General features: G+C 34.2%; 1 protein-coding gene across 8 annotated transcripts in view; it reads left to right on the top strand.

Annotated features, from left to right (window-relative positions):
* Window positions 1–21658, top strand: part of usp7 (ubiquitin specific peptidase 7 (herpes virus-associated)) — a 34120-nt gene that overhangs the window by 8969 nt on the left and 3493 nt on the right. For 4 of the 8 annotated variants that reach the window (XM_005163957.4, XM_021473871.3, XM_009299466.5 and 1 more), the window contains exons 8-29: window positions 355–409; window positions 527–607; window positions 692–782; window positions 1018–1100; window positions 4464–4573; window positions 4997–5174; window positions 9473–9617; window positions 9808–9938; window positions 10501–10635; window positions 12926–13027; window positions 13130–13235; window positions 13370–13462; window positions 13545–13612; window positions 15185–15285; window positions 15365–15518; window positions 16657–16724; window positions 16820–16928; window positions 17038–17115; window positions 17241–17341; window positions 20460–20559; window positions 20716–20835; window positions 20970–21041. In XM_005163957.4, the coding sequence (XP_005164014.1) occupies window positions 355–409; window positions 527–607; window positions 692–782; window positions 1018–1100; window positions 4464–4573; window positions 4997–5174; window positions 9473–9617; window positions 9808–9938; window positions 10501–10635; window positions 12926–13027; window positions 13130–13235; window positions 13370–13462; window positions 13545–13612; window positions 15185–15285; window positions 15365–15518; window positions 16657–16724; window positions 16820–16928; window positions 17038–17115; window positions 17241–17341; window positions 20460–20559; window positions 20716–20835; window positions 20970–21041 (2281 nt within the window). The remainder of the gene's footprint in view (window positions 1–354; window positions 410–526; window positions 608–691; window positions 783–1017; window positions 1101–4463; window positions 4574–4996; window positions 5175–9472; window positions 9618–9807; window positions 9939–10500; window positions 10636–12925; window positions 13028–13129; window positions 13236–13369; window positions 13463–13544; window positions 13613–15184; window positions 15286–15364; window positions 15519–16656; window positions 16725–16819; window positions 16929–17037; window positions 17116–17240; window positions 17342–20459; window positions 20560–20715; window positions 20836–20969; window positions 21042–21658) is intronic. The other 4 variants (XM_686123.10, XM_073944533.1, XM_073944532.1 and 1 more) reach the window with 1 other exon arrangement.

Raw genomic sequence — 21658 nt, forward strand, 5'->3', positions numbered from 1 at the left:
ACACTAAGATATTTATGGAAACATGGCCACCCTTGAATTCAGTTATTGTAGTTTTTCTAAATGTGAAACATTTTTTTTATTCAAGATTTTGTTGTCCATTGAGCGTATTTAATCGTTGATGACATACAAAAATACTTGATTACAGTCGAATCATTTGGTAAGATGTGTTGTGATTTGTTCTCTTGACCCACTAAAATAATTGAATAAAGTTTTAGTTGACCTTATTGTGTGCTAGCAGATTTAGACTTCATTAATCATTTATGAATGCCAGAGCCACACATTCTATCCAAAGCCGTGTGATGTTTTATCTAAATGCCCTTTGTTTATATAAATTTTTTGCATTTTTTTCTTCAGATGGGAAACTTTAGACAGTTTCATGCAGCATGATGTACAGGAACTATGCAGAGTGGTGAGTAGCCTGATCTCCCTGGATCCCTTTGAATCCTCTAATTTGTTGATCTTTTGAGAGGCTAGTGATGTCAAGATAATTTGAAACCAACCATTGTGTGCTTTTTGTCAATTTAAGCTGTTGGACAATGTGGAGAACAAGATGAAAGGAACTTGCGTGGAGGGCACAATCCCAAAGCTTTTCCGAGGGAAGATGGTGGTAAGTCACCCAGACTCTCCCTGTGGTTTTGCTCTCATTCATTGATTTCAGCCTCACCACATTTGGGTGTTTTCTCCGTTTCAGTCTTACATTCAGTGTAAGCATGTGGACTATCGGTCAGAAAGAATAGAGGATTACTACGACATCCAGCTCAGCATAAAAGGAAAGAAAAACAGTAAGTGTGGCTTTCTCTGATATTCGGTCTTGCTGTCCTCCCTTTGCTTGCAGGAGGGTTATTATTGTAATGTGGTCTGCAAATGCATGATTTTTTTTTTCCCGACATCTTGAAGCCGAGTTCCAGGATATATATTTGATCTGACAGAATTCAGTTCAGGCTTTTTCTGATGCCATTTCAAGAACACTGTGCTTGTGTGGAGGTGTGATATTAATGCTGCTTCTCTGCCCTACAGTCTTTGAGTCATTCAAGGATTATGTGGCTGTGGAACAGCTGGATGGGGACAACAAATATGATGCCGGGGAGCATGGTCTGCAGGTGAGGGCTTTACACGTTTATTTGCTCACACACTCCAAGCAAGCAGAAAGATGCTGAATTAAAGACCTGAATTTGGTGTTTTTAAGATGATGTTTGTGAATGTGCAAGATTTTCCATTAGTTTGTTGTTACTGAATAATTATAATAATGATAACAGTGTGGTAAATGCAATGAGTCACACAATATCTCTGGTTTAAATTTTTACTATTGCTGCAAATTCTGTTAAACACATTCCTATTGAATGCCCTATTTTTTTGTATTGTTATCAGACATGATTTCTATCCAGAGAGACTTTAAACGAAATGTTTTTAAATGTGAATCCTTTTAAAATTGTAAAAAAAAAAAAAAAAAAAATATATATATATATATATATATATATATATATATATATATATATATATATATATATATATATATATATATATATATATATATATATATATACAGGGCTCAAAATTAACTTTTTTACTTGGTAGCACCGGTGCACCCAACTTCAAATATTTAGGAGCACCAAAATTTTTTTAGGAGCACCAGAAAAAATTTAGGAGCACCCACCAAAAATAAATGAACACAGCTGCAAATTGTTTTTTAAAGGATTTATTGTATTTTAAAACAACATTAATAGGACTGACAAAAACCAGAAACAACTATCTAACTAAAGCTACAAAAACATTGATATTTGTGAGCAATAATTCCAAAAGGAATGTCTAAAAAATTAGGCTATAGAATATTAATGATGATAAAAAATGACAATAATAGTAACAATGAATTACATTTCTCATTATGATACTGCCTTGAATGTGCATGAATGTAGGTTATCTGCTATAAAAAGTTACTTTATGAAAAATAATTGTATAGTTTGCATCAAACAAAAATAAAGCATTGCAGTAGGAAATATTTATTTGGTACTGCTGTTTTTATATGCATGTCAATTTAATAAATAATATTTATGCTAAAAACAAACAAAAGATTATAATAAATAATTAAATTCAATGCTGAAAGCTGCAAAGCAGTCATCAGTAAATAAATAAAAAATAATATACACCACAAAAAAGAATAGATAAAAGAAAGTAAGTAAAGTCTCCATTCTGTCACTCTTTAAAAGTTTTGGTATCAGTTAGTGTCAATTTAAAGGTTCAGTCTGAGCTGATCTTCATTTTTCTGTGTTAGTGGAAAGCTGGCGAGTCAGCCGACCCAATTTATGAGCAGGCAGCGCAAGATTCTTGCGCTAACCATCGGCGCAATACCGGTCTTTGTTATGAGCCGCAGTTTCAGTGTAAACTTAGTAAAGACGAGCTTCTTTGGCGATAATATGTACAGTATTAGATTTGACTTTTAGCGGACATTTGCGCTGAACACGCAGTGAATGCACCGCATGGAGATTCGGGCGCCTTCTCCAAGAAGCGCGTACTCGATTGATCTCAGCTGGCGGATCATTATTCACCACGTGACGTGTCATGATCGCTTTCATCTGCGCCTCAACTTTAGGTGGGGTTTGCAAACCTGTGTGCTTTAAGTTTTTACTCTTCAGCCGTTTGCATTTCCCGTGGTCATAAAAGCTCCAACTCCCTGTCATCTGACAGCGGAATACCTTGAGTGATTGACAGCTAATATGAACCAATATAGCCGCAGGGAAGAGCGATTCAGCACGTTTTTAGAAAAAACCAAAACAGGTCGCACTACAACCATTATCTGCAGTCGCACTAATGCTCCCAGATATATTATGAGGTCGCATAGATTAATTTTCGGGCGCATATGCGACCAAAATGGTCGCAATTTCGAGCCCTGTATGTATATGTATATATATATATATATATATATATATATATATATATATATATATATATATATATATATATATATATATATATATGTATATATGTATATATATGTATATATATATATATATATATATATATCTCAAAAGTAAACTTTAAACTGTTTAAGATTTTTTTTTTCTTGTATATTATTATTATTGCTATTATTATTAAATATTATTATTTGTATGTTATCCTATATGTTATTTATTTATGTTGTTATATTATATTTGTTATATATTTCTTATAGTTATAAAAAAAAGAGATATTTACAGGATATTGAAAACTTGTTCTTTTGTGCCAGGCAGAATCTGCAAAAATTATACTATTTCTGCGCAGAATATTGTAAAAGAAAAGTTACAATGCAAGTCCATTTAGATCCATTTATTTGATAAACAAAGCAAGTCTCTCATATAATACATCTACCATATATCTACTAAAAGACAGAAAATATTACTTTACAAACTGTATTGTAAGTAAATCTTGTTAACATGTTTATATTTGTCAGTAATATTACTGAAATTAATGTGAAAAGTAAATGTAAATTTACACTCAACTAAATAAAAGACTCAATGATGGGCTGAAAATCTGTGTAAATCTGCAGATTTCAGGTTTCTTGTGGGCCTAGCCATGACACAACCAGAGAAGCTGATAGCAATAAACTGAAAACACTGCCTCTCTTTCTGCAAATTCAGTTTTATTTTAGTTCATTGTTTTCATGAAATAGATGGATAAATCACATTGACATGAATTAGTCTAAGGGTGTTTAAAAACAAAAAGAAATCATTTCTATATTAACATGTTTTTGATCCTTTAACAACTTTTTTTTTTTTTAATAAAACATTTTATTCCTGAAGTGAAAATGATAGTTGAATAAAAATGGTGTAGAAGCCCCTAATCTTTATTGTATTGTTGTGTGTAACTTCAGATCCAATTGGCTGATTAGAACTAAACAACCAGGAACAACAGTTGTTTTTGACTAAATCACGTTCACCCATCATGTGCGTTTCAGTCCGTGCCTTGTAAATATTACTGTGCCACTTTTTTAGTTTTACACGAGTATCGAATTTTTATTTATTTATTTTTTGTTATGCAGCTTAATATTTAATGTATTCTTTAGTTGTACAGCTCTATGTATTGTTTATTCACCCAAAGTATCCCAATTCTGTTTCTTTGATAAAATTTTGTTTGCACTACAGAATTTATACAAGTAAACCCTAAACAGTTGGGAATATACAGATTTGTATCTTGTATATTATCGTTATTATTATTATTTTTTTTATCGTGTGTATTTATTGCTGTTGATGACTTTTAATGAATAGAATATTTTTCTGATTATAGAACAGTGATATTTATAAAATGTGGTAAACTTTATCTTTTTTTTTTGCCATGACATAACCAGAGAAGCTAATATGGCAATAAATTCAAAATTCTCAATCACTACAGAATTTAAACGACCAATTAGTCTATAAATTGTGAAACTACTACTACTTTATTTTCATGTTCCCCTGGAATATTGACTATTTTGTGTGTTGGTTGTTTTCCAGGAAGCAGAGAAGGGTGTGAAGTTCTTGACCTTCCCTCCCATCTTGCACCTGCAGCTTATGAGGTTCATGTATGATCCTCAGACTGACCAAAACATTAAGATAAACGACAGGTAACAACTTTCTTTTTCTATTGCAGTGTAGAAGGTGACAGGTGTAAAAATGTTTTATGACTCTAGGCTGTTTTGACAAATGTGAGGTTGTAAATAATGAGCTGGTTATGAAGTAACACTGATTTCTCATCACGTATTTGAAATGCTTTCCGTGATGCAAGGATGAATTAAGCATGATGATTTATGGGTGGTCAGAATAAATGCAAGTCCTGCGGAGTCTTAAGATTACACTCTTAAAATATCCCTGTGAGTGTGACTCATCTAAATGATGGTTCTGTCGACTGAGCACTAACTTTGGAAATGGACTGGAGGGTGCTCTATAAGATGCATTCTCTAATAATCTCTCTGCCATAATCTCTTGCTCGTTCTCTCTCCTATGATGCTAAAGTAATGGAGGCTGATGCTTGATGTTTTGCCCTGCAGGTTTGAGTTCCCAGAGCAGTTACCTCTGGATGAGTTTCTGCAGAAACCTGACGTGAAAGACCCAGCCAACTACATTCTCCACGCTGTGTTGGTACACAGCGGAGACAACCACGGGGGCCACTACGTCGTCTACCTTAATCCTAAAGGAGACGGCAAAGTGAGTGTCACTGCACCAATAGTGAGAACCTTTCATTTCAGGGGTCCCTAAAATTTTTGTTGGTTGTAAACGGGGGGTGGTTTGTGGTTGCATGAGTGTTTATTTTATAGTAAAATTTGTGAACAATGGAGGGCTCCAGACTCTTGACTATATCTTATTTTGAATTACTTATTCAGAGAGATCAGGGTCAGCTACTATTTTTATAAGAAATTAATGTTTTCATGAAGAATCGAATCACTGTAGTGTATGTGCACATTTGAGCTCCAGGCAGTAAGCAGGTGCTTTGAGCACAGAACCCCATGTGAGAGCTGTGCACATTTCAGACGGTTCATCAAGAATCTACTTGAATCTATTACTTGTTCTCAGGTAACATGTTTTGGCTGAGCGCAATGATAAGTTAATATATTAATTAATGTAATCACATACACTAATTCTGCACATTTGATTGATTGCCTGCATTTATTCCTATATATGTATTAACTTATTGTTTGTTACACTTTTATAATGGCAATTACAGGTTATTAAAACTGATATTAAGCAAAAGAGAGGGTATGTTTCGTATTTTTCACTGAAAATGAAAGGAGGTCATTATGTTATAGGCTACGTTGTGTTACAAGTATGCATACAGTGAAGATGATGGTCATATAAATATGTCGCTACATGATGCCTTAACATTTTTGATGTCTGTAATGTTGTTAATATCAAAATGAAAATTGACAGTTCCTTATATCATGTTGTCATTTTATTAAGATAGTGAAAAACCAGAGTCAGTGTGATGCGAATGAGGTTATGAAGTACGTTGTTCCCTTTGAAGATTTACCCGATCCTCAGAAGTTTGTTTTCCATATCAAACTTGCGAAGTCTGAAGTTACAAGGAAAGAATGCAAGACTGCACTGTCTGTAGGCTACTTAATATTGAGGAAAAAGCCCCAATCAAAGGTCTGGAGCTATGCCTACGCTGTTCTCGGTCCGCCTACGACACGGAGCAGCAGCGTTTTAAAATGAAAACAGCCTCTTTAGCATTTTCAAAACACTCCGTTTTCGGCGGTAACCATAGCAAAACGTATGTGCTTAACGAAACCGTATTATTGTAAACATGGCCTGAGACCTGCTTGAAGAGGTGGTCTTGGTACGCTTTCAAGTGAACATTGCAGGAGTTTGTTTGTGGTGTGAACATGATCTGAACTCAAACAGACCCAACTGAAAAAAATACTGCGTTTTGGACTAAACCAGCTGCTGTAGTTAACTGTGGTCTGTTTTATAGGATGAGGGCAAGTGTTTGTTCACAGTGCTTTAACAACAGCTTACAAGCAAAATTCTGAAGGGATTTGTGATGTGCGTTTACATTGCAATAAAGCATGAATGCAACTTAATGTTTATTCTTGAAATATGTAAGTTGTCTGAAGTGATGCATACAAACTATAATATATGATTACCAGGGATACAGTCCGTCTGCCCAATCATCTCACCATACCAAAAAGCCTTGTGTTGTGAAAGCTTTTCATCTTTTTTGTTTACTTTAGGAAGCTTGATAGGGATATTTGCTCATGTTAATTTTGAGCAAATGAAAAGCAATTTAGGAAATGAGTTTAATTTCCATCGACAACACTTATTAACCAGATATGTGTCACAAAAATGCCGTTATTTATCATGTGTTGCAACACAAGTGCAAAACTGCTGCCATCTGCTAGTATTAAACCAAACTTTCTGCAGTCTTTCTGCTAGAGTACATGGGGCCTGAGTTACAAACACACACACACACACATATATTGAGTGAAGAAGCATACACTGAACATGGCACAGTGGGAAGCTATTGCTTCCAGTGGAGAGAAATTAGGGGTTGGATACCTTAGTCAAGGGCACCTCAGCTGGTTCTCTGATGATGAAAAAGAAAGTTTCAACACTTCATTTCTGGATGCACTGTCCCTTTAAAACTAATCCTGAGTTTAAGCCATCATCATGGTACAGGCACCTGAGGTGGTTAAATCGTATACAGAAAACAAACAAACTGCTGAAAATGACAGCAAATGCTGAGACGGCAAAATGCTAAGTCTCCAATAGGCCTACAGAGCGGCATTATTGCATCCTGAAGTAAAGTGAAACGGCTATGAACTCCAGCTAGATAAAGTCATTTTATGCAGAACCATAGACCTTTACCCATAAAGTATATATATAACTGTGTTCATCTTAACTGAAAACTACGTCATGTTTGCTTGCCTCATTTATCACGCACCTGTCAGTCAGTCAGCATGTCACCTTAAAGGGTTAAACAAATAATGCACAGCACTACTACGATTACAAAAAAGTTTGCTCCATTATAATTCACTTACCTTTTAATACATTTTGGTGTGATTTATAACCCACTATTAAAAAACAACAACTACTGAATGTTTTGAATGAGAAGCTATGTGTAATGTAGCCGTGGCCTGTGGTGGGATGAATTTTGGTGTGGCGCTCCGACATGGAAGAATAAATGTAGCGAAGACCATGAAGTAATTTAAAAGGGTTTTTTGTTAAATGACAATTTTTGCATTTATACAACTGTATGGCGGTATGGTAATACTTCACGTTTGAGTTTGTGGAAATTATAGAGAATGGTTTTACTCCTTCCTTCGCTTGAAATAAAAAAAAAACTTGTGCATAGAGTGAAAAATAGAAAGTTGACTCATAATTTGTTTTCTGATAAGTGAACTCGGTTGTTTGCTGGGTGCTGGATCACACTGATTCGTATACTTCTAAACTTGAGTTTGAGGGTAAAATCATAAACATTTTTAACAAAAAAAACAAGCCAACATTTTGCAATTGCAGTAATATTGCTAATTTTACTTTGTTAAATCAGTGCAGTGTAGGTCAGCAAACAAAACAGGGATGAAAACTTTTAAATGGTAGTGTATCAAATATGGTGTGTCCGCCGTGCGACCTGCTGTACACTAGATCAAAAGGCTTTTGTCTTGATTACTAACAGTTGTAGGCTGTGAAATGACTCAAATAATGTGGCATAGTGATATGGAACTGGAAATCCGTCCTTACAATGTTGTCTGTCACAAAGTAACGTGAACAGATGGATGGCAGCGACGGTGTGCATACTCTCATAACATTTTTTTTACTATTCTGAAAGGCATGGTGCAGAGTAGGGCTGTGCGATTTGGGGGAAAATATCTAATTGCAAATTATCATTATTGTTTTATTTATTTGTTTTTGACCGTTATTACATTTACTTTTAGTAATTTCAGCAATTATTTTCAGACAGTTTTTAGATCGCAATTTGAAACGCTGCGATTAGTTAATAGCAAAAGGCCGGAAAGTAAATATACATATGTAAACAAAGATATTAAATTAAAAAAAATGTTTATGATTTAATTTAAGATTCAAGCTGATTTTAATTGAAGCTTCAGCTTAATCTGTAAGTCATGGCAACAATTCTGTGACAGCTCTTTGTTCAGTGTCTGTGACTTTGAAATCAAAATATTCACATTACAACCGCTGTTTTTCTTTGGTATTTATTAGTCTATTCACCCTAATCCCACTTGTCAGTCTTTTTTACTTTTTCTTTTTCTTTTCTTTTTTTAAATTGTGGGCGCAATTTAGTTTGTTTAGCAGAATGATAGTGTGCTCACTCAATTGCCTAGTAATAAAGCCCCAGTTAAATCACACGATTTCCTTGACATAAGGTGTCGCAGGGAGTCATAAAGGACAAATGGACGTTGTGACGCAATATTCAATCATTTCTTGTGTAATGTGGCATTGTTCATATCATTTGGCATCACAGAAAGCCTAGCATGTTTAATTTTCTGAAGCGCAGCGGACTAGTTTTAAAGCACTTCACTCTATGTTATTCATTATCTTTGTTTACATATGTATATTTCTTTTCCAGCCTCATGCGTTTAACTAATCGCAACGTTTCAATTTGCTATTCGATTTCAATTATTCGCAGAGCATCACGTTCTATGTGATCTAAAAAAATTACAATTTTTCTGAAAATAATTGTGAAATTACTAAAAGTAAATGTTCACCAGCCAAATAGAATCAAGCATTCAACAGACGTTTAGTAAATGTTTTTAAAAAGTTTGACTTTAGGCTATGGACTGGACTTTTATTGCCTTATTAAAAGTAACAAAAAAAATAAAAAAATAAAAACGAATACAATCAAACCTAAATGCGTCATTGTCATCATTTTGACACACGTTTGGAGCCTTCCATTGTATTTTTTTTTAAATCCTAGTTCTGTTAAGTCTGGTGGAAACTTGTTTGAATGATTGAATGAAATTGTTACACATGCTTTGATTCTTTCCAGAATGTAATGTTTGTTTGTGTTGCAGTGGTGTAAATTTGACGATGATGTCGTTTCACGGTGCACTAAAGAAGAGGCCACTGAACACAATTACGGTGGTCACGATGACGACTTGTCAGTGCGTCACTGCACCAACGCTTACATGTTGGTGTATATCCGAGAGTCCAAGCTCAGTGAGTGCCATTAGCATCTATATGTATCATTTATCATTTTAACATCAGGTAATTTCACTTCACCTGTGACCGTATGAGTGGGAGGCACCTATAAATGAAAACTCAATCCAGCCTTTATTAAAAGCGCCCTGTGTTTGGTTGTTATGCAAGCTTATCCATCTGTGCTCATGAGTGCTGTGGTCACGTCCAGGTGAGGTCCTGCAGCCGGTCACAGACATGGACATCCCGCAGCAGCTAGTGGAGAGGCTGCAGGAGGAGAAGAGGGTGGAGGCTCAGAAGAGGAAAGAGAGGCAGGAGGCTCACCTTTACATGCAAGTACAGGTATGAGTACGTCTACATGCACGCCAATACTACTCACAGAAGGCAGCTTCTTGAAATAACCTGCTGTCCTAGTTTACATGTAAGCCAATAACCCAGCAATGCACTTAAACCATGTTCGCAAGGCATGCTTCCTAATAGTGATGTCAGAATGTACCAATGTGCATATCAATACATAAATACATAAGCTTACATACATAAGCTTACAGCAGGTGTTTTCAGTGACCTTCAAAATGTCTTCAAAGTAGATGTTTTTAAGGACAATGGAAGATTCAAGATCATTTAAAAGTCTCTGAATTTGTCAGATGTTGTGTTAAATAATTCATTAAAAGATTTGCAGCTTGTTTGTATGAACTATAAGGCTTTTACAGTCTTATTATGGGCAATTTTACATATTATTCTGCAGCATTTTGATTGTCACTTCTGCTTAAACTATATGAGACGAGAACATTTTAATTATCTGCATCTTTGAGTTTGCAGTATATTTCTTTCTTGAATCTAAAAACACAAAGTAGCATTAAAGCTCATTCAGACTCTCTGTATTGTTTACATGCATTTCCTGTAGATGGTGACAGAAGACCAGTTCTGTGGACATCAGGGCAATGACATGTATGATGAGGAAAAAGTCAAATACACAGTGTTCAAGGTTCTAAAGAGCTCCACGCTGGCTGAGTTTGTCCAGAACCTCTCGCAGACCATGGTGAGACTTAATTTATACTTTTTACTAGCATTCATTTTGGTTTTTGGTTTTTACATTCCACTAGAGAAATGTAGTTAAGTACAAATATCAAATCAAAACTGTGCATTACAATTGACCTTGTTCAGCAACTCTTCCCGAACAACTCCTATTTGTTTTATCCAGTCCCAAATGATCCCACCCAAATACAGTTTTTGGGATCATTTTCAGAAATGATTTAAAAAGCTTGTGATGGAATTGCTTTTGTAGTGTAAATGTTCTAATGCGTGTGAATGGCTACAAAACCCCAGTTACTTTGACTTGTTGTGAGAAGTTGTTCCATAATTAGATATTCACACTTTCCTGCATTGTTACAAAATGCAGATAAAATGAATTCAATTGTAGTTTCCCAGGGTGTCCACGGGATCTTAAAATGTCTTGCATCCTGTTGCACAGACGAGGCTTAAGGCTAGTCCTAGATTAAATTGCATGTTTAAGTTAAAACTTAACTCTTAAGTCTTAACTGAAAATAACTTGCAGTTAGATACCTTAAAATACCTTAGTGGCATTGTTTTGTTCAACATTTACACCAACTATGTTTTTTCTTTTCTTTTTTTTTTTACAGCATTTTTATTATAGTGGCTTAAATGTTAATTTAACTAAGGTCTAGTCCTGACTTAAGCTACGCCTTGTTTGTAAAACTGGACCTTAATGTCTTAAATTTCAAAAACAAAACTTTAGGCCTTAAAGTCTTAAGTTCACATAAATATTGTTCTGTAGGTTTTAAATCATTTTAAACTGGTCTTATATTTAAAAGACCCATCCAGTCACCAACAATCCATCTAAACAATTTTTTAATACATATGTAAGTTTTTTTATCTTTAATTATCTTATTAAATTTCTTAATTAGAAAAGTAGAAACTAGAAAAGAAAACTAAGAGCAATTACACAATTCAATAAAAACCAGCAATATATTTAATTACATGATCTTCCATTGACACAAAACGTATTTGCAGAACTAAAGGTGATTGGACATAATGTTTATAAATGGGCATGAAACAAGGTTTTATAACAGCAATGCATTAGATTTGAATAGGAATTTCACTCAATTTATTTGGACAAAAAAAAAAAATCAAATATAAATATATTTATTTGTTTATTTGTTTGTTTGTTTGTAATTTTCTTCATGATATGCTTTTGACAAGTGTATACAGCTAAATACATTAACATATGTGGTTAAAAAATTACTACTTTGTTTTTTTTTTCCCTAATTCTTTTGGCCCAACCGGGCTATTACAAAAAATCATTAGTTTTTAGCCCTGTACAAGTCTAAAATTTCATTTATAATGGTCTTAAAAAGGTCTTAAGTCATAAATTTGACTTGATGAAATTGCAGAAACCCTGTTTTCATATGCATCATTTTCTTTTGCTTGCTTTTATGCTTTCTTTTTAACATGGGTTTGTTCATTCAGTAGTATTGTCCATCACTGCTGGCATTTTTCTATCACATCTCTAAAAATTACGCAACTTTTATTTCTTTAATTATGCTTAAATTAGAGGTGAAATCGCCGTGCCCAACCGACTCTGGTTTCTCTCAGTTTTTTTCCTTCACTTTCATTAATTGGTGAATTTTGTTCCTCGCCACTGGCTTGTTTGGTTTGGCACTTGAGCTGTGCATTGATAGGTTTGCTCTTCAGTGTTTGGACTTCCAGCAGTGAAAATCACACTGTACTGAGCTAAACTGAAATTGAACTCTGAAAACTGGAATGACACAGTTTCAATTTACTAGAACTTCTCTTTTAAGCTGCTATGACACAATCTCTATTGTAATAGCTCTATAGAAATAAACATGAATTGAAATTAAATAATATCTAGTTAAGCAAGCACAGAAAACGTACATTTTAAGCTAGTTTTGTTTTACTGCATTTAAATATAGTTATGGTGGAGTTTTCAAGAGAAACATGTTACAAACACCTCAACATCTATTGTTGAAACCTGAATCGTGCTGACAATCAACAAACAGTGTAAAGATAAGCTCTTAACATTTACCACACAGCAAATAACTGGCAACAGTCAGCAAAGAGAGAATCCTGCTACAGTAACCACATCTTTTATTAATGCTGCAATGCATTTTGGGAGCATTCAAAGCCTTAAAACAGCAACGTTGTCATTTTTGCTAATGGTTAGGCTAGTTGGGACAATATTTTTAAGTATGTGGTATGCACAATCTTATTCACCGTTACTTAATGTCTGAAATGAGTTACTGTTTTTGTGATTCCATGAAGATGGTCTAAGAATTTTTCTCCTCTTTCAGGGTTTCCCACAGGACCAGATGAGACTCTGGCCAATGCAGGCCAGAAGCAATGGCACTAAACGGCCGGCCATGTTGGATTATGAAGCCGATTGCAACAAGTCTGTAAGTCTGTGCATTTTTTTTTATTTTTTTAATACACTCATACTGTTTAATATAATTTTGTATGTTGGATGGGAGAATAACTCGTTTTAATGCCACAAACAGATGATCGACTTGAGTGATAACGAGAACCCATGGACAATATTTCTGGAAACTGTAGATCCAGAAATGGCCGCCAGTGGTGCAACGTTACCCAAATTTGACAAAGACCGTGAGTTTCAACTTGTATAATTTGAATATACTCGATTGTTTCAGGCTGTGTATATTTGACTCTTTTGGCGACGCTCCAAAAAAGCTACAAGTTTCCAAATGTTTTAGGATTAACTTTCTAATCTTGTTTTTCAGATGACGTTATGTTGTTCTTGAAAATGTATGATCCAAAAACCAGAAGCTTAAATTATTGTGGACATATCTACACACCTATATCCTGTAAAATACGTAAGTAGTCAAAGCTGCTGTCTGTTATAAGATTGTACATTAAGTTTATTTATTTATATCTGTTCTTATTCTACCTAAACAGGAGACTTGCTGCCCGTTATGTGTGAAAGAGCAGGGTTTCAGCAGGGAACTAGCCTTATCCTCTATGAGGTAAGCCTGTTTACACTATTGCTGACATTTATATTTATTTCTCCATGTGTAATAATTATGGATGGGAGCCATTAAATGACTAAATTTGAAGGGAATTTAAACCCTGTTTTAGCAGCTGTTAATTAGATTAATTCGAACAGTGTCTTCAGATTGTTTTATTCAATTTCATTGAGTTAAATGCATCTCATGAATGCAAACTACTATTCACAATTGCTCTGAACAGAATGATCATGTATTCTAGATGGTTTTGAAACCCCATTTATTTTACACAACCCCCCCCCCCCCCCTCCCACTATAAATACGTTGTGCTATATATTAATTCACTGCAGTGTAGTAAGAGAACTAAATCTCCTCTGAACGGCAGAAATTCCAAATGCCCGCAAAGAAAATGCTTAATAAGAAAGATTTAACTCCTTTCATCATCACAAGTTTACAGAATCTTCCCACAGAAGGATTTATTACATATGCTCAACTGAAGTTATGAAGTGAGTTTGGAGTAAAATATGTCAATAAATATGGTATGCTCATGTAGATGTGACATTTTGGGGGGAAATGCAAAATTATTTTTTTATCAGAGAAAAGCCTAAAACCTCTTGGTTATAATTTTTGTCAATATGTATATGTACTTTACATAGAAAATGTGTATGACCAATGCGAGATCATTTGTGGGGCGGTTTCAGAAAAAGCTCCAACTCATTTTCCCCTACAATTGAAATGTACAGATGTTATGATATGCAACGCAAGCACCTGTTAAAGTCATACATATTGCAGTTTTAGCACATTCGGAAGTAATAAATCCCTTTAAAATATAAATCAAATTTCGACATCAAAACATAGTGTACTTAAATGGATCATTTTATTCATTTAGTTTTATCTTTATTGATTTTATCTGGTGGTGGATAAGGAGATTCCCCCCTAAAATGTATAAAGCACTTTGGGTGTTCAGAAAAGTGCTATATAAATGTAAGGAATTATTATTTGGGGATGCATGATGTATCGGCGGCCATATCAATGTCAGCCAATAAATACTATTTTGAATGTTATCGTTATCAGAGACTTGTCCAGTGCACTATCATGGAGTGCTCCCATTCCTCACTTTCCTCACGTTGTTTATTATTTACTTATTAATAAATATTAATATATTTATTTCACTTGTTTGTTACTTAAATCCCACTTTGTTATTTAACCTATTGTTTTATGCAACAGTCAAGTTGCTTGTTAATTTGCTATGCAAAGAAAAGGAAATAATTTATTTTTGTTATGCTGATTTATGTGAAATCTTGAATATAGGTCTATGTTTATATTTATCGGCTAATATATCATCCAAATCTGGATGAAAGTTATCGATATCGGCCAAAAAATTTATATTGGTGCATCCATGTTATCATTATTTTTATCATTATTATTATTACTGTTGTTGTTGTTGTTATCTACCGTTTGAATTAACTGTTTACAAACACACACACAATGTTATATTTAAATGCTTTAGTTAGATGATCTTAAGACACAAAAACAGTTAATTGACCGTAAATAGTGGCATACTGCTAAAACATGATGTGTGTTGTGTTTTAGGAAGTTAAACCGAATTTAACAGAGAGAATACAAGACTATGATGTCTCCCTGGACAAAGCTCTGGACGAGCTGATGGATGGAGACATAATTGTGTTCCAGAAGTAAGCTTTCTCCATCTTCTTCTCTTGGTTATTTTTGCACCGGGTATTAGATCTTGAAACTGATTGTTGTCTCTGCCAGGGATGATCCTGAAAATGACACCAGTGAGCTGCCTACTGCGAAAGACTACTTCAGAGACCTGTACCACCGTGTGGATGTCATCTTCTGTGACAAGACCATTCACAACGACCCGGGATTTGTTGTCACGCTGTCAAACCGAATGAACTACTTTCAGGTTGGTGCAAAATCTGATAATGAAGATCTGAATCAGAAGTGAAGTTAGACTTTTTGCCTTGTCCGGCAATTTTTTGTAGACAGGGATGTAGGAATGAAGTCATAATCTGTTACCTGTCAGTTTATTATTGTTTTATGACCACAGAGAATTTTTTTGTTTTTATTAACAATTTTCTTTGTCGATAAACACCACTTTTATCCATCAGTAACTTATTAGGAATATTATATTGTTAAATTGATATTAGTTGAAATTTGTTCATGAGCAATAAAATAAAAACCTTTGTGTGCAGATGCAACATGCAGCATATTGAACAATATCTTAGTCTACAGCTTTTCTGTGAACAAAGAAAACAAGTATTGTTGTTTACAAATTATTTGTATAAAATGAACTGTTCGCTTCTTCATTTAACACATTAACAAAACTGAAGAATTAAGTTTAGTATCAGCAAGTATAGTAACATTTTTATGGCACACCACATATTTGCCTAGATTTAGACGGGGCAGCCTGAATAATTTCCTTATTGCATACGATGTTAGGAATAGACTGAAAATATAAGTGAACACGACACCACTTTAAATAATTACTTGCTCACATTTTGTTAAATATGATTATTTTTGTGTTATTTAGACAATGATGACCATGTTATTTTACATTTGATTGTTCAATTTCTGTAATTGCATAATGTTAGACTCCCCAGTAAACCATAAAGCATTATTTGGTTACAGGGTGTCCATAGACTCTTACAGTCCTATTGGCTTAAATTTAAAATTAAGTAGTTCAAATTAAGTATATTAAATTAGAAGTTCACTGAAATATTGTTTTGTAGGACTGATTTTAAACAGGTCTTAATTTTGCTTTATGTAAAGCTGTCCTGCTGACTTCAGGAAGTTTCTAGTATACCTAGTAAGAGCTTGATTAGCTTGTTCAGGTGTGTTTGATTTAGGTTAGATCACTTTCCAGGACACTGGCCCTCCAGAACTGAGTGTGGACACCCCTGCCTTAGTGTAATCTGTCAAAATGATAAACGGACGTCTTGCAGTTTTTATATTGTTCAATATTTATTCTGTGTCAATTTTCGGGTAACTGAAAATCCTAATGCACAAGGAAAACCCTCACATTGCATTTCATTTTTTTTCAGGTGGCAAAGACTGTTGCACAGAGGTTAAATACTGACCCAATGCTCCTACAGTTCTTCAAGTCACAGGGGTACGCCTTCAGATTTCCAGTTTAATGACTCCTCTGGCCGTCTTTGTTGTCAGACATGAATAATAGGAATGCTTTTTTATTCTCTGTCCTCTCAGGTACAGAGACGGCCCAGGCAACCCTCTCAGGCACAACTATGAAGGCACTCTCAGAGACCTGCTGCAGTTTTTCAAGCCCCGGCAGCCTAAGAAGCTGTACTACCAGCAGGTGAGAGAGGTCTTATCTTCAGCTCGGCACTCCTCTAAGGGAATTTGAGATCTTCTAAGCCGTTACGTTCAGGGCATCTGATTTATTCATGCTCTTTGCCTGCCCACAGCTCAAGATGAAGATCACAGACTTTGAGAACAGGAGGAGTTTCAAAGCCATATGGCTCAACAGTATGTTTCGAGAGGAGGTAAGAACGTGCTGGGAGGATTCTATATCTAATACACCAGCCATTGTCATGCATTTGCATAATGAGTTCTTTCACCATGTTCTGCGGACTAATGTGAATTTTTTTTTCTCTCTCCCTCGCGTTAGGAGATCACACTATATCCTGACAAGCATGGCTGTGTTCGGGACCTACTGGAGGAATGTAAAAAAGCAGTGGAGCTCTCTGACAAAGGCTCGGAGAAGCTAAGGTCTGTGTAGAAAGCACTGAATAATGGAAAGGGCAAAGACTGTTAATTTATATCTGCACTAAGGCAGCTCTTAGCTCTTTCATGAGCTGAAAAAGTGGCATTTTTCTCTTTAACAAAGTGTCAGCTGGTATTTATTATAGACCATTTTGTGTTCTGTTTTTGTTATGTTATTGAAATCTTTGGTTTGCCTTTTTTATTATTATTATTATTATTATAATAATAAAAATAATAATATTATATATATTTAGATTGTTGGTTCTGACACATTTGTTCCTTAAACAGGTCGATGATAAAATGAAATGCCCATACCTTTGCAAATGAAGTTAGATATTCCCATCCATTTATTTTCCATTTTGTCAAAAGTAACAAAGTAAACATCAAAATAAACCTAAACCCATTCTCACGTCCATCACTTCATCGCTAGAGCATAAATACATTATACATCCTCTAGTAGTGTGAAAACAAAATTACAACTAAAACAATGGCTCCTATAAATATTATTATTATCTGATGCTCATTCTACTTCAAAAACATGGGGTCAGTAAGATTTTTTTTTGTTTTTGAAGTTTAATGAGTCTATACAATAAACAGCCAAACTGTAAAATAATTGCAACAGTTAAACATTTTCAAAATGTTTAAAAATATTTACTTTGTCATAGCTGATTTTTAGCATTCATTATAAACATATGCTGCTCAAGAAACATTTACTTATTATCTGTGTTAAAATGCTTGTGCTGCTTTACATTATTGCTTAATACCATGTTATTAGAGATTCTCAAATAAAATGATCTTCATTTGAACAGCACTTTTTTTTTTTTTTTGGAATTTTTGGCCATTTTCGTTGTCTTTCATCTTTTGTACAGATGTATCTTTGTTTAGTCAAGCATTTCTTTAATATAAAGCATTTCCAAAATAAACCACTTAAAACATTGGATTATGCAACTAATGTAAAACACTCGGTGCCTTCACACTGTTAATGAAAAAAAAAATGGTTTGTTTAATCAGTGTTTCTTTCTATAGCCAATTTCTGTTTGATACTCTGCCGATCAAAAGTTTGTTGCCTTTTTTTTTTGTAAAAAAAAAGAGAAATTGAAAGAATTGTTAAATGTTTATTAATTTTAAATAACGAGCTGCTTGTATGTAGTTTCAAATGAAATAATTACTCCAGTCATTATTGCTTTTATTACTATTACCATTAATAATTAACATATTAATACACATATTAATTATGTGACTCTAAAGACTGAAGTTATAAAGCTGAAAATTTATCTTTAAAACCACAGGAATAAATTATTAAATTAAATTATAAGCTACTTTTTATAGTGCAACAACATTTCACAATTTTACAATTTGTATTGTATTTTTGATTAAATAAATGCAGCTTTGTTGAGCAGGATAAGCTTATTTTAAAACATTTAAAATCATACTGACCCCAATCTTTTGACCGGTAGTGTATAATGTACAAAAATGAGCTGATTAATATTAGTGGCTGATACATTTGTGTGTCTGCTTAAAACGTGTTTCCTCCAAACAAACCACTTTTTTTCCTTCCCGTCTTATAGACAAACTTGATTCATTGAGTTTGTCAATTGCTACTGTCTGACCTAATTACTGCATTTAGCTCAGCTTGCCTTGCTCTGCTTGAAATTCTATTTTTATTTTAGATTGAGTCATTACGATCAAATTAATTACTTGCTTCATAAATATTAAATACCAGTACCATGAGCCTATCGTGTTAGCATTGCCGCAAACATATTTGAACAGCCCGATTGTAAGTATTGTTAACCCATTTTTTTAGCTCATACAGTGCTCAGCCTATGTCAGTACACCCTTCACAAATCTTTCTTTTAAATACATATTTTTAATAATATGCTATACAGTATTATATTTGTGGATATACAATAGATTAGTTAGTACTAAAGCCAAATCTGGAGCTTATTTTAAAAAAACTTACAATAACGGTCCAAAAACTAGTACAACCAAATTTGTTATAGAAAAATATTAAATACAATTTTTAAAAAGAGGAAAAATCAAGAGAAGCAAAAAAATAAAAAAAATTTGACGACATTTTGTAGGTTGTAATTTTTTTTTTGCAATATTTTACTTGGATTTAATTGTATTATCTTTCAATTTCTAAACATGTTTGGTGGCTAAACTGTTTTTTCAATAAATATATCAGTTTAATAAATCTGTTTTGTTTAAATCAGAGATGCCTAAACTAGGGCTCATGGGTCAAAGTTGGCCCTTGGTAACCTTTGATTTGGCCCACCGTCCCATCTAAGAATGGTTGAGATTGTAATTCAATCAAATTTAATGTAACCTTTTATTTGTTTATTTTATTGTTAAGCTTCAAAAAATGAGTCAAGGCAAAGGCAGATTTTTCCATGGCTAGTGTATTCAGCATTGAACTCTGCTATGTTATAAATGTAATTTATGTTTTGTAGTTGAGCTTGGTATGTGTTTTTTTGGCCCAAGACTCTGTGATATTTTGTTTTTGGCCCTTCAAACGAAATAGTTTGGGCACCCCTGGTTTAAATGCACCATAATACATTGCCTATATTCACTGAGAAATGGATAAAAATCTTCATTTTCAAAAAAGGCTGTACTCAATTGTGCTGAGCACTGCTTTTCTCCTTTTTGTTTAGCCTATGTAATGGATTACAATCTTATATCAAGACTATCTAACGTGAATCAAATTAATTACTAGCTCTTTAATTTGAAATCTCTTCCGCTAGCTTAGTATTGTCGCCACTTGTGTACTTGGTTTGGGACTTGTGGAGTTGCTCTTAAGTGTTTCAGCAGTGACATTTACTGAACTAAATTGAACTTTAGCTGTGAAAACTGGACTGGAGCAGGTTCAGTTTAATAAAACTTCATCTATGTTAGGTTGCGTTGACAATCTACATAATAAAAACAGTTATAGTTTTTTATTGCAATAAAGATAAATTGATAGGGAAAAATGGTTTAGAAAAAAGGTTAATCCAACACTTCTAATAGATAGTTCTCACATACTGAGAGAGCTGAAATCATGCTGAGTCACTCTGATCATAATTCAGATTCTTCCCTGCTCAATGCTGATATCACTCTTTTTTTCTTTTTATTGCCCTCTTTTTTTTAGGCTGTTAGAAATTGTCAGCTACAAAATTATTGGGGTTCACCAGGAAGACGAATTGCTAGAATGTTTATCTCCAGCAGCCAGTCGAACATTCAGAATAGAGGTAAGAAATAGCTGATGCATGTCAGCCCTTAAAGCTCATCATTCACCGATGCACAACAAAAGATCTGTTCCCCAGTAAAGCCTCTCAAAATGATTTGGCATCGGAGAGGACAGGATGCTGTTCCCTTGAAATGAGTTCAATTTCTTTCCTTTACAGGAAATTCCTCTGGACCAGGTAGATCTGGACAAGGAGAACGAAATGCTGATTCCAGTTGCACATTTCCATAAGGAAGTCTTCGGGACATTCGGAATTCCTTTTTTGCTTAAGATTCGTCAGGTGTGTGTGTGTGTGTTTGAGTGCATGTGTAGGTGGACAGGTGCCATTGGTTTGTGTAGGAGGACATGGCCATTGTGCGTTCGGGATGTGTTTGCAGTGTACTTTTTTTTGAATATCCGCATTTATTTTGGCAGGGGGAACCCTTCAGAGAAGTGATGAAGAGAATTCAGAGCATGCTTGACATTCAGGAGAAAGAATTTGAGAAGGTAAGGCAAACCTGTAACTCTTGAATTTTAAAACATGCTAAATCTTCAAATGAATGGTTTAAGAAAAACATGAATATTCTGTCATTGTTTGCTTTCTCTCCACTTGTTCTGAACCTGTTTGAGTTTCTTGCTTTTGGTGAACACAATAGAAGCTATTTCGAAGAATGTTGGAATGCTGTAGCCATTGAATTCCATAGTAATTTTTTTTGTTTTGTTTTGTTTCTACTATGGATGAGATTGACTGATGGTTTCCAGCGTTCTTCAGAATATCTTGTTTTGTGGTCAACAGAAGAAAGAAGTTAATAAAAGTTTAGATTCACTTGAGTAAAAATGCTATGAATTTTCATTTTTGGGCGAATTTTTTTTTTGGTTCAACAACATTGAATGCAATTGGCATAATGCTAGGGCCAGACAAAATCTACAGACATTTTGCCATTTCGCCAGAGAATTTTGTATAAAATTTGTGGATTTATGCAGAATGATTTTGGGAGTATCATAACTAAAAACTTAATGTATGAAATAAAAAAAATAGCCTTTTTAACTTTTATTTAATGTTTACAATGTAAATTCATCTAGCTCCACTTATTTGTTAAACAAAGCATGTCTCTCATAATATA

The sequence above is a fragment of the Danio rerio genome, chromosome 3, assembly GCF_049306965.1.
Source record: "Danio rerio strain Tuebingen ecotype United States chromosome 3, GRCz12tu, whole genome shotgun sequence".
Taxonomy (NCBI): Eukaryota; Metazoa; Chordata; class Actinopteri; order Cypriniformes; family Danionidae; genus Danio; species Danio rerio.